This window comes from Camelus dromedarius, chromosome 10 (genome assembly GCF_036321535.1).
Source record: "Camelus dromedarius isolate mCamDro1 chromosome 10, mCamDro1.pat, whole genome shotgun sequence".
NCBI classification, from domain to species: domain Eukaryota; kingdom Metazoa; phylum Chordata; class Mammalia; order Artiodactyla; family Camelidae; genus Camelus; species Camelus dromedarius.
In genome coordinates this window covers 80,697-94,919 of record NC_087445.1, presented here as the reverse complement: position 1 = coordinate 94,919, position 14,223 = coordinate 80,697, and the positions used below count along the sequence as shown (strand labels likewise).

Below are 14,223 nucleotides of genomic sequence, written 5' to 3'. Positions count from 1 at the left end.
GTTTAAAAAAAAGAAAAATAGGTATTATTTCCAGGGCTGGCCAAGATGGAGCAGCCGGGTCCAACCTCTTCCAATTAAAAATTCCTGGACCAAACAGGGAAAAAATTACCAAAACAAATGAAGATGCTACAAGAGAAAATGAAGGTGGACTTTAGGACATAAGAAATGACAGAGTAAGAAGTTCAAGGCTTTTCTTTCTGTGTTCCGTATATTTTATACGGGGTACTGTAGTGCTGGATAAACCTGCAAAACAAACCCAACGACAAGAGCTCCAAGAAAAGCTTGTTCCTTCTAGCCAAATGTCAGAGAGGAAAGGTGGTACAATGGAAGAGAAAACCTTTTTGACTATACCCAATACTAGGGAAAAAAAAAAAAAGATCTGCAATCTGTTACCTAAGCTTCCACTTTAAGAAACTAGTTAAAAAGAAGTTGAAGCTAAGGAAAGCAAAAATAAAGTTTAGAGAAGACAATAAAATTGAAAACAGGGAAAAATCAATCAGACCAAAGTTTAGTTTTTTTGAATATATTTTTCTTTTTAAATGATAAAAGCCAGCAGAGAAAAAAGCCCCCATTATCAGTATCAGAAAGAAATGCAAAAGGGGATATAACTACTGACACACCAGACATTAAAGAGATAACAGAAGAACATTAAGAGAAACTCTATGTGCATTAGTCTGACAAATCACATGAAATGGACAAACGTCTCAAAAAATTAAAAACAAAAACAAAAACCAACTACAAGTAAAATGGCATAACCTCAAGAGATCAGTATTTATTTAAGAAACTGAGTATGTGGTCAAAAAATATGTAGTTCCAGAAAACAGCTTCAGGACCAGAAGGTTTTAACTAGTGATTTCCACCAAACATTTAAGTAAGAAATTATACCAAATTTACATAATCTCTTCTAAAAAATACAAGATAAGGAACTATTTCCTAAACAATTTTATGAGGCCTGTATTATCCTCACAGCAAAACCAAACAAAAACAGTTTAAGAAAAGAAACCTAGGGACCAAAATCCCCCATGACACAAGTGCAAAAATCCTGGAAAAAGAAAAAAAAAAGGAGCCAAAGGACACAGCAATATACAAAGATAGTAAATCACAATCAAGTGGGATTCATCCCAAGAATGCAAACTGTTGGGAGTATTTTTTTAAAATCAATCAATATAATCCATAATATTAATCATCTACGGGTTTAAAACCACAAACTCATGAATTAAGGCAAAAATATTTCACAAGATTGAAAATCCAATCACTAACCTAATAAAGGGAATCTACACAAAAAGCCTACAGCTAACATATATACTTTACAAGTGAGAAAGTGAATGCTTTAACCCTAAGATTGGGAGAAAGACAAGGGTGTTTACTCTCAGCACTTCTACTCAATCAATGCAATAAGGCAAGAATAAAAATGAAGACAGAGAAAGTCTACGCAGAAAACCACATAAAGATCTTCAAAAAAGCTCCTTGAACTAGTAAGTTTTACAATGGCAAAATACAAAGCCAATATACAAAAATCCAATCATATACAAACAATGACCAACTGGAATTTGAAATCAGGTAAATGATGATTTACCATAGTACGAAAGAAGAAAGGAAGAAAGAAGGAAAGAAGGAAAGAAAGAAAGAAAGAAAGAAAGAGAGGGAGGGAGGGAAGGAGGAAGGAAGGAAGGAAGGAAGGAAGAAAGAAAAGAAAGGAAGAAAGAAAGGAAGGAAAGAAAAGAAAGAGAAAAACTTGGTATTTGAATGCTGAAAACCACTGATAAAAGAAATAAAAGAAATCCTAAATAAATGGAAAAGTGTATGTTGTTTATGGATTGGAAGACTGAATATTGTTAAGATCATCTTCATTCTTTCCAACTTTCATCATCTTACGTTTGTTTTATATACATGTACTAAATATATAAGCACATATTTAACTGTACTTAGCAGATGGATTAGAAAAGAAAACAGCTCCATCTTTCCCCTGGTTAATACTTTTTATATCTTATTGATTCCCTCCTTAAGCTGGTTTATAAACAAATTTTCCTTATCATCATATAGAATATTTCTAGTTTTGCTCTGATAATCAGGTTTTTAAGCTACCTGAATGAAATTTTTTGTTTGATCCACCAGGTAACCTCAGGATTCTTTCTCTACTGTTCTGTGGGGATAGTGCCACCTGTCAAAGACCAACTTATCTATATAGCACATTTTTTCTTGTGCTTTCTTTACTGTTCTCTAATTTATTAAACTATCCCACGCCCAGCTCCACACCACTTAACTACCCTGAGCATTACATAAAGCTTTCATATCTGGAAGAGCAAGTCTTTCCCACATCGCTCTCCTTTATGAATAAGATTTAGTTTGATATTGCATTAAATCTTTACAAATATATCCCCACTTGTATTTATTATTCAAATTCTTCTTTTGTTTTGGGGGTAAAGTTTTATCTATTAGATTTCTATTCTAAGAACCATTCTAAAATTTCTGTTTCCTAGTTTATTAATTTTTAATTTCACTTTCAAGTTCTTCTGTTTTCACAAGTATATACTTGTTAGTTTTTAATTTAACATAAATATGAGACTAAAAATTTACCTATTAACTAATTTAGCTATATCCTAAGGTTTCTAATAAGTACACTTATTATTTTATAAATGTCATGCAATTTTGGATTTGATTTCCTTTTATATACTATTGCTTAAAGACATAATTTTTAATGTTTCCATGCCAAAGAATTTGTTTACTCATTTTATCAGTTTCTAGATTTATCAAATATGTTAAGAGAGTATTATCTGTGGTGACTTTAAATTTCTTGGATTTACTGGGGTATTCTTTTTGGACTAACCATATTTTCACTCTTATGATTATATTCCATGGGAACTTGAAAGGCTTGTTATTTGACTTCAGCATACACATACACAAATATTTATTTCACTTTAACACAATTATCACTTATATCCTCTGTAAGAATACTTATTTAATATCCACAGCATCTATTATTTAATCAGATGAGAAATAATCTCCTACTCCTATTGATTTTTAAGTTTTTAGTACTCCATTATTTTGTGATCACTGGTAACATATTTTTTGGTGCAGGCATTCAAATGCTGAAAGGGTTACTTTAACCTTGAGCTAGAAGGTCTCCAAGTTAATGCACTGCCTGAATTCAAACTTGAATGGTAACAGAACATGAAACCCTAAATTTATTTTCACGTAATAACTTTTATTATCCTTTTATTACAATCTTTCTAAGATACTTATTGAGAATACCCCATTTGAGCCAATCAGTATAATCCAGTTATTTACATTTAGTGACTAGGAGATAGCCTTGATCTAAATTACATCAATCTTTATGTTACGCTATCTCTTCAAATGGCTTCATAACATAAAATGCCAATATGCACACTGAAGGTATATTTATTTACTTTAAGAATTATTTTGTAATTATAACTTTCAAAATTCCTGGAATTATTTATTAGTTTAGTCAAAGGTCAATAAGCAGATGAAAGATGCTTCACAGCATTACTGGTCAGGGAAATTGTTATGGACAATTTGTTAAATATGCTGAAGCCCTAACCCCCAGTATTTGGAGATAAGGCCTTTAGGGAGGTAATTAAGGTTAAATGAGTTCATATGGGTGGGGTCCCGATTCTGTAGGACTGCTGTCCTTTTAAGAAGACGACACATCAGAACTTTCTCCACGCATGCACAGAAGAAAGGCTACATGAGAACACAGTGAGGAGGTCATCCGAAAGCCAGGAAGAGAAGCCTCACAAAAAAAATCAACCCTGTTGGCACCATGATCTTGTACTTCCAATATCCAGAACTGTGAGAAATAAATTTCTGTTGTTTAATCTATGGTATTTTGTTACGCCAGTCCAGCTTTACAAAAATTGCAAATCAAAACCTTAATGACATACCACTTCACATCCACTATGATGGCTAGAATAAAAGAAGTCAAGTAAGTGTTGGTAAAGACAGGGAGAAATCAGAACCCTTACATGTTGTCATCAAGAATGTAAAACAGTGCAGCCACTTTGGAAAAACCTGGCAGTTCTCAGAGTTACCATATAATCCAGCAATTTGACTCCAAGGTGTATAAACTCAAGATAAATAAAAGTATATCTACATGCAAACATTTGTTAATAAATATTTATGTCAGCATTACTCAATCACAGACAAAAGCTGAAATCCCAAATGTCTACAGACTGATAAATGGACAAACAAATATGGTATATCCAAACAACGAAATACTATTTTGCCATAAAAAGGATGAAGTAGTGATGAGATGCGTGCTACATTATGAACCTTGTAATGCTAAGTGAAAGACACCAATCACAAAAGACCACATAATGTGTGATTCCACTTATATGAAATGTCCAGAATAAATTAATCTATAGAGACAGAACATAGATTAGTGGCTGCTAGGGCTGAAGAGGACACGGGATAGGGAGGTGGTAGCTGAAGGGTACAGTGTTTCTTTTTGAGGTGAAGAGAGCTGACAGGTGATGTTTACACAAATCCATGAATCTATTAAATGCCAGTGAAATGTACACTTTAAATGGGTGACTTATATTATATATGAATTACATCTTAATAAAGCTGCTTCAAAGGAAAAAAAAAGCTTTCAAAGTGTTCCCTTCAATGTCTGAATACCCCAGGTGTTTCCTTCTGTCGGTGCTCACTCACCTGGATACCTCTGGTTTAGGGATTCTTCCTCTAAGGACCAGGGTTCTTCATCTTGTTCCAACTTGACAATCACCTCAGGTGTGGGAAAGCAATACCCTGCAAACATAACAACTGAAGCTATACATACAGACCAGATCCATGGGCTTTTTAGTTTCCCAAGGTGGACCAAAATGAATGTGCTCATTTGAAGTTTTCAACGGGAACACAAATGACCCATTGTTTCTGTTTCTCTCAAGGTTTCAGTTACCTTAGAAATCTTACTCAAAAGCCTAAACAATATTAATCTCTATAAAAGGTCCATTTGTTTTTGCTAATTTTAAAAAAAGGAAATGTATTCCAGACGGAGTCACTTGGTAAAGTCTGCTCACCCACTGAGATGAGATGGCTGTAGTTCTCCAGCATCACATCTCTGTACAGGGTCCTCTGAGCAGGGTCTACATACTGCCATTCATCCTGGGTGAACTCCACAGTCACGTCTTCAAATGACACTGAACCCTGAAACAACAAATTTTGTTCAAAAGTTCAGGATTAGGTGACAAAGAAAACACCCTTGAAAACTACTGCTTCTCCTGTTTACTTCTAAGGCTCTAAAACAAATCATTATAAAGGATGCCTATCTTTGACCTAATTTGTCTTTAACTTTGGAGTTACTCGATTAGGTACAAAGATTTTTAACTTACCATGATTCATTTAAAAAGTTTAGAAGTTACAGATCTTTTTTAAGATACAAAAATTAAAAGTAAACAGACTTCTTACAACTTTTCTGCTATATCCCAAGAGATTATCCTGGGTATTCTAGAGATTTCTAGAATGGTCAATCCCTCCTTGGACATCATCACTGTAAATAATGGGAGACACATTAGAGATACACGTAAGTCGTGGAGATAGTATACATGTGGGACCTTATGTATAAGTAAATGTATAGAATTCATGAAGAGCAAAGAATAATTTACCAAAGACCAGTATGAAAGAATACTATCTACACTGAACTAGCTGATATAGGGATAGGTATATAATCAGAGAGCAGAAGGATCCACAAATCAAAAGTACACAATAGCGTCACAAAAAACAAAAAGAAACCAAGATTATACAAAAGAAAATCATCAAACCACAAAAAGAGAAAGAAAGGATCAAAGAGGAAATAAATCAACTGGAAAACTAAGTTCAAAATGGCAATAAACACATCTATCAATAATTACTGTAAATGTCAACGGACTGAATGCTCTTATCAAAAGAAACTGAGCGGCAGGTTGGATAATAAAACAAGAGCCTACAATATGCTGCCTACAAGAGACCCACGTTAGGCAGAAGAACACACACAGACTGAAAGTGAGAGGATGGAACAAGATAATTCATGCAAATAGAAACAACAAGAAAGCAGGAGTAGTAACACTGATTTCAGACAAAATGGACTTTAAAACAAAGGCCATAAAGGACACTATATAATGATTAAAGGAGCAATACAAGATGAGGATATTACACTCGTTAACAAAAATGCACCCAATGTAGGAGCACCTAAATACATAAAGCAAACACTAAAAGACATAAACGGAGAAACTGACGGGAACACAACCACAGTAGGAGATTTTAACACCCCATTAACATAATTGGAGAGATCTTCCAGACAGAAAATAAGTAAAGCAATGGAGACACTAAATGACACAATAAAACAGTTGGACTTGGTTGATATTTTTAGGACATTACATCCCCAAAAAAGATACACATTCTTTTCAAGTGTGCATGGAACATTCTCTATGATAGATCTATACTCAGGCACAAAAGAAGCCTCAAATTTAAGAGGATAGAAATTATTCCAAGCATCTTTTCTGATCACAATGCCATGAAACTAGAAATCAACCACAGAAAAACAAAGGAGAAAAAATAACAGCATGGAGATTAAACAACACGCTACTAAGAAAACAATGCATCAATAATGAAATCAAAGAAGAAATTAAAAAATATTTTGAGACAAATGACAATGAAAACACAACCACAGAAAATCTATGGAATGCAGCAAAAGCAGTCCTGGCCTTCCTTGAAAAAGAACAATCTCAAACAATCTAATCTACCATCTAAACGAATTAGAAATAGAAGAGCAAAAAACCCCAAAAGTCAGCAGAAGGAAGGAAATAATAAAGATCAGGGAGGAAATATATAAAATAGAGATTAAAAAAAAAGAAAAAAAAAAACAATCAATTAAACCAAGAGCTAGTTTTTTTGAAAGAGTAAAACAAAATTGACAAACCTCTGGCCAGGCTCACCAAGAAGAAAAGAGAGAACACAAATAAACAAAACAAGAAAAGAAAAAGGAGACATTACAACCAATACACAGAAATACAAAAAACCTAAGAGAGTATTATGAAAATCTACATGGAAATAAACTGGATAACCTAGAAGAAATGGACATGTTTCTGGAAACGTACAGTTCACCAAGACTGAATCAGGAAGAAACTGACCACCTGAACAGGCCAATCACTAGAAATGAAATCGAATTAGCAATACAAAGCCTCCCTGCAAACAGAAGTCCAGGATGAGATGGCTTCACTGGGGAATTCTACCAAACATACAAAGAACTCATACCAGTTCTTCTCAAACACTTCCAAAAAACTGAAAAGGAACAAGTACTCCCAAACTCACTCTATGAAGCCTTTATCACCCTGATACCAAAACCAGACAAAGACACTACCAAAAAAGAAAATTATATGCTAACATCACTAATGAACATAAATGCAAAAATCCCCAACAAAATATTTGCAAACAGACTCCAACAGCACATAAAAAAGATCATACACTATGATCAAGCTGGATTCATCCCAGGGTCACAAGGATGGTTCAACATACGCAAATCAATCAACATGATACACCACATCCACAAAAGAAAAGACAAAAACCCCATGATCATCTCAATAGATGCAGAAAAAGCATTTGATAAAATTCAACATCCATTTATGATAAAAACTCTTACCAAAGTGGGTACAGAGGGAACATATCTCAACATAATAAAAGCTATTTATGACAAACCTATAGCCAGCATAGTACTCAACAGTCAAAAACTGAAAACCTTCCCACTAAAATCTGGGAGACGACAAGGTTGCCCACTCTCACGACTTCTATTAAATATAGTCTTGGAAGTCCTAGCCACAGCAATCAGGCAAGAAAAATAAAAGGGATCCAAACTGGAAAGAAGAAGTAAAATTGTCACTATATGCAGATGACATGATACTATATGTAGAAAACCCTAAAAGCGCCACACAAAAACTACTAGAGCTAATAAAAGAATTAAGAAAGGTAGCAGATACAAGATTAACATACAAAAATCAGTTGCATTCCTTTACACTAACAATGAATCAAAAGGAAAAGTAAAGAAACAATCCCTTTTAAAATTGCACCTAAAACAATAGAATACTTAGGAATAAATCTGACCAAGGAGGTGAAAGACTTATACAAGGAGAACTACAAAACACTGATTAAGGAAATTAAAGAAGACCCAAAGAAATAGAAAGATATCCCATGCTCTTGGATTGGAAGCATCAGTATCATTAAAATGCCCATACTGCTTAAGGCAATCTACAGACATAATGCGATCCCTGTCAAATTACTCAGGACGTTTTTTACAGAACAGGAACAAACGATCCTAAGATATATGTGGAATCACAAAAGACCCAGAATTGCCAAAGCAGTACTGAAGAAAAAGAACTAAGCTGGAGGAATAATCCTCCAGACTTCAGACAATACTATAGAGCTACAGTAATCAAAACAGCATGGTACTGGCATAAAAACAGACATATGGATCAATGGAACAGAACAGAGCCCAGAAATAAATCCACAGGCCTATGGACAATTAATCTTTGACAAAGGAGGCAAGAACATACAATGGAATAAAGACAGTCTCTTCAGCAAGTGGTGTTAGGAAAACTGGACAGCTACACATAAATCAGTGAAGTTAGAAAATTCCCTCACTCCATACATATAAATAAACTTAAAATGGCCTAAAGACTGAAATATAAGACAAGACACAATAAATCTCCTAGAAGAAAACAAAGGCAAAACATTATCTGACATAAATCTCAGCAATGTTCTCCTAGGGCAGTCGTCTACCCAGTCAATAGAAATAAAAGCAAAAATTCAGATGAGAAAAAAAAAATGAGGCCTAATTAAACTCATAAGCTTTTGCACAGCAAAGGAAACCATAAGCAAAACAAAACAACAACTTATGGAATGGGAGAAAATATTTGCAAACAATGCAACTGACAAAGGCTTAATTTACAGAATATATAAATAGTTCATACAACTTTATAACAAGAAAACAAACAACCCAATCCAAAAATGGGCAGCAGATCTAAACAAGCAATTCCCCAGTGAAGACATACAAATGGCCAACAGACATATGAAAAAATGTTCAATATCACCAATTATCAGAAAAATGCAAATCAAAACTACAATGAGGTATCACTTCACACCAGTCAGAATGGCCATCATTCAAAAGTCCACAAAAGATAAATGCTGGAGAGGGTGTGGAGGAAAGGGAACCCTCCTACACTGCTGGTGGGAATGTAGTATGGTGCAGTCATTATCGAAAAACAGTATGGAGAGTTCTCAAAAAACTAAAAACAGACTTACCATATGATCCTGCAATCCCACTCCTGGGCATGTGTCTGGAGGGAACTCTAATTCGAGAAGATACATGCACCCCAATGTTCATAGCAGCACTATTTACAATAGCCAAGACATGGAAACAACCTACATGTCCACTGACAGATGACTGGATAAAGAAGTTGTGGTATATTTACACAATGGAATACTACTCAGCCATAAAAAGAATAAAATAATGCCATTTGCAGCAACATAGATGGACCTAGAGGTCATCATTCTAAGTGAAGTAAGCCAGAAAGAGAAAGACAAATACCATATGATATCACTCATATGTGGAATCTAATAAAAAAAGAAATGAAAAGAAAAAAAGGACACTAATGAACTCATCTAAAAACAGAAACAGACGCACAGACATAGTAAACAATTTTATGGTTACTGGGCGAAAGAGGGTGGGAAGGGATAAATTTGAGAGTTTGAGATTGCAAAGGTTAACCACTATATACAAAATAGATAAAAATCAAATTTCTTCTGTATAGCACAGGAAACTATATTCAATATCTTATAGTAACGTATAATGAAAAAGAATCTGAAAATGAATATACGTATATATATGCATGACTAGGACATTATGATGTACACCAGAAACTGACACATTTGAACTGACTATACTTCAAGGAAAAGAGAGAGAGAAAAAAAAAGAAAACTATCTACACTTAAGTAGCAGATATAGGGACAGGGATATAATCAGAGAGCAGAAATAGCAAACAATCTGACAACTACTTTCTTGTGTAGGTCCCATCTAGTGGTATGAGAAGCTTCTTGAATGCTGCCGCCAAACACTGATATTTGGGGGAAAAAGGGGAAAAAGTGGGTTAGAAGTTTCAGCGAGACAGATCTGTTCATGTGGCTACTAAAAGGCTGTAGAAAACAACGCTGGAAATGTCCCTTAAATGAATACACACCTGGTTTTAGACCACAGAAAGGAGGTCTAGGGTGAAGACAAGCATTAAGAAGTTCATAGCAATTTAGGTGGTAACTGAAGTTGTCAGGAGCAATTAGATAGCAACTTGAGCACATACAGATTGAGGAAAGAAAAATACCAAAAAACAGCATTTAATAGATATTTAACATAAAGAGGCTGGAAGGAAAAAAAAAAAAAAGGTAGGGGCCACAAAGCCAGAGGAAAAGCAGTTTTCTGGAGGGTAATAATACAATCATGAGAGGGTAGAGTCTTAGAAACTGAGAAAAGGGAAAGTTTCCATGGAAAAGATTTCAAGAGGCTGGAAGGAGGGAGAAATGAGGAGTAGCTATTCACTGGGTATAAAGTTTCAGTTATACAGAATCATTAAGTTATACAAAATCATTACAATCTGCTGTACAGACAAGACTGTACTGTACACATAAAAATGTACTGAGGTAGCTCTCATGCTAAGTGTTCTTATCACAATTAAAAATAGAAAGAAATGGAACTAGATTAAGAAATAAGAGGACAGAAACAGCCTTTTCCCAGTGTTATTTATCCAATTACTTATTCATTCACATTTTCAGTATTATTGAGTAAATACCTCCTCTGTGTGAAGCTCAATGTTAGGAGTTGGTAACGAAAATAAACAAATAAAAGAACAGGAACACTTCCCATAAAATTTTATTCTAATCTAAAAAAAAAAAAAAGATCTGTTAACTGTATTTCCCAAAACAAAACAAAAAAATTAATGAGAAAAGTGACACTGTTTTCATTTTTGCCCATCTCTCTAATATCTGGTTGAATAAAAATCAGCTGAATTCAAAAAATTAGGCAAATAAATGATATAAGTGACAATGATGAAGTAGGGATCTAAGAAAATTCTTTCCTCCATAAAATCAATTTTAAAAAAGGGCAAAAATTATAGAAATTAATAAAGGCAACCTAGGGAATACTTACACAAGGGGAAAAAAAAAAAGGCTGAAACACACTAAGAAAGTGATACCTTTCAACTTATCCTGTCCTGTCCCTCTCTCTCCAATGCTGAAGTGCTTTAAGAACTAGCCTGCAAAAGCAGTTAAAATGAGCAGCCTGGTAACTACTAGAGTTCTGTCAAAGACTCACTCCAAGAAAACGCATTATTTGGTCTGTTTGGAGGTCTTTATTTGAGCTAACTCAGAGTCGTATAGTGCAAAAAGTCTTATCCCCAGAGGCATTTGTCAAAAGCACTCAAAGGCATTTGTTTAACTTACTACCTGAGGCAATGGGTAACAGCTGGGGCAAACAATGGCATCATCAAAAAGCTTAAAAGGAAAAGCTGGAGAATGAGATGTCTATAAAGGTTCCGAAAAACTCCCACATATTCCTGAGAGCCTAGAAGGCCACATACATGCATGGAGCTGTGCGTATGCCCAGTGCTGGGCAAGCTCAGGAAAGATGTGAGCAGGCCCTAAGCTCTCACCTCTAGGTGACCTTAAGGTTTGGTGTGAAAGCTGATGCAGAGTTGTAAACTGCCTGCATGACCACTGAAAGAATGCCCTGACATGCACACAAGCCCCTTACCAAAAACTTGGGAGACTTACTGGTTCCAGGCACTTAAGGAAACTTCTGTAGAGACTTCAACTGCCTCAGTGACAGGCTCTACAGAATTAATTCATAAAAGTCACCACACAAATAAATTTCAAACATGACCACTATGGAGGGGAGAAATTTGGATTCCCAGAGTTGCCACATTATTTTATTTAAAATGTCCAATTATCAAGACAAGAATAAATTGAGACACATATGCAGGAAAAAGTGTAATCAACAGAAACTGCTCCTGAGGAAGCAGATGTTGGATTTACTAGGTGGTGACTTTAAATCAGCTATTTTAAATATAACTAAAGACCTAAAGGAAACAATGTCTAAGGACCGAAGGAAAGGATGAGAATGATATTTCCCTAGATAAAGAATATCCATAAAGATACAGAAATGATTCAAAAGAACTAAATGGAAACCCAAGAGTTGAAAGTACAAAAACTGAAAAAGAAACTTTCAGTAGAGGGGTTCAACAGTAGATTTGAGCAGGTGGAAGAAAGTATGAACAAACTGGGCAATATGCCCATTGAAATTATGCAGTATGAAAAACAAAGAGAAAATAAGGACAAAAAGTAAAATATGGGATAGCATAAAGTTTACAAACATATGCATAATGAGAGTCCCAGACAGAGAGGAGAGAAACAGTCTGAAAGAATATTTGAAAAAATACTGGCCAATCAGTCTCCACATCTGATGAAAAGCATCAAACTACATATCCAAGGCAGGGAGGGTATAGCTCAAGAGGTAGAGCAAGAGGTCCTGGGTTCAATTCCTAGTACCTCCTCTAAAAATAAATCTAATTACCTTCCTCCACACCGCAATCAAATAATTAAATACTACAATAGTAATCTACATATCCAAGAAACTCAACAAACTTCGAGTAGCGTAAACATGGAGTAAGACATCCACACCTAGACACATGATGATCAAACTGTCAAAAAGGCAAAGACAAAGGGACAATACTGAAAGCACTAAGAAAGTGACTCATCATGTACAAACAGTAGGAAAAGCTGATTATTAATCAAAAACCTGAGGACAGAAGACAGTAGTATAACAGATTCAAAGTGCTGAAAGAAAAAGAAAACCTTCCTAGATAAACAAAACCAGAACTCACCACAGGCAAAACTGCCCTGTAAGAAATAATACAGGGAGTGGCTAAGAAAATCTGTACAGACAGAAAGTAGGCTAGTGGTTTCCTGGGGCCTGGGGGTAGGGAGTGCAATGGAGTTGCAGGAGGGAATAGCTAAAGCATATACAGTTGCTTTTTAAGGTAATGAGAATGCTCTGAAATTGACTTTGGTGTTGTGTGCACACATCTGGGTGCATACTCAAAAAAACTGAATTTTGTACTTTAAATAAGGCTGAAGTAATGTGAATTGAGTATCAATTAAGCTTTTTTTTTTTTTAATGAGAAAAGACAGTCATTCCAAGGCAAAAGAGACGATTAAAGGGCCAAGGGTGGAAATGGGATGAGCAGTGGAAAAGGACAAGGGAAACCAGATGACTCCATGAAGACATCAGCAGGGGAAGGACAGAGTCCGTGGAGGGTGTCACAGACACTAGGGGAGAAACTGCAGAATGGTAATACAAGAAGTAGAGGCAAGTGATACAGAAAAGTTAACCAGGGAAAGGATTAGACAAAACCCAATGGATCAAGTCTTTGGTCACTGGAGATCACAGGTAAGTGAGAGGAATCAAGGCATCATGCAGAGGTCTCAGTGTGAATGGAAAGAAAGGGCTGAAACATTTGAAAGACAACAAACAGAATTTTAAACTCTCTGCTGAGCTACCCAAGTACCATGAGTACTCAAGATATCTATGGAGAGTAAATTTAAGGATATTCAGTTGATTCGTCAGAAAAAAATGTCTAACTTAACCTCTGTGTTTGAGTTTCTCAATAGTAGAATTGACTGAGTTCACGTTTAGCATTACACCTTCTACTTTTATTGAAGAGCAAGTACAAGCAACATTCTACATTATCTTCGGGTTGTTACTGGGATGTTGTTAACTAAATCACTTACTTGAAGAACAACAAAAGATATTTTTTATCTTCAATTGTCTTTACATTCAATAAGGAATCATTTGGCTTTATTTTCTCACCAATGTCAACCTTTAAAGAAGTATTCTGTGTCTGACATGAACACTGACACGGCTATCAAAAACCTCAAATAAATCTGGAGCTCCAATTTGATAAATCTGTAATATCAGAGGTCCTGCTTATTTATATCCACATGCCACCTTTGCTCTGCTATTCATCTGTACAGGTGACCCTTGAACTACCCTGGGGGGGTGGGGGGTGGGCAGGTTAAGGGTGCCCAACCTCTGCACAGATGAAAATCTATGTATAACTTACAGTCGATCCTCTGAATATGTGGTTCCGCTGTACCTGTGGTTCCATGTCTGCAGATTCAACCAACTAC

General features: G+C 35.3%; 1 protein-coding gene across 14 annotated transcripts in view; it reads right to left on the bottom strand.

Annotated features, from left to right (window-relative positions):
* Nucleotides 1–14,223, bottom strand: part of LOC105104714 (zinc finger protein 658) — a 79,958-nt gene that overhangs the window by 40,948 nt on the left and 24,787 nt on the right. For all 14 annotated transcript variants that reach the window (XM_064490044.1, XM_064490048.1, XM_064490049.1 and 11 more), the window contains 2 exons: nucleotides 5,040–5,166; nucleotides 4,672–4,767 (listed from right to left, as the gene is read on the bottom strand). In XM_064490044.1, the coding sequence (XP_064346114.1) occupies nucleotides 4,672–4,767; nucleotides 5,040–5,166 (223 nt within the window). The remainder of the gene's footprint in view (nucleotides 1–4,671; nucleotides 4,768–5,039; nucleotides 5,167–14,223) is intronic.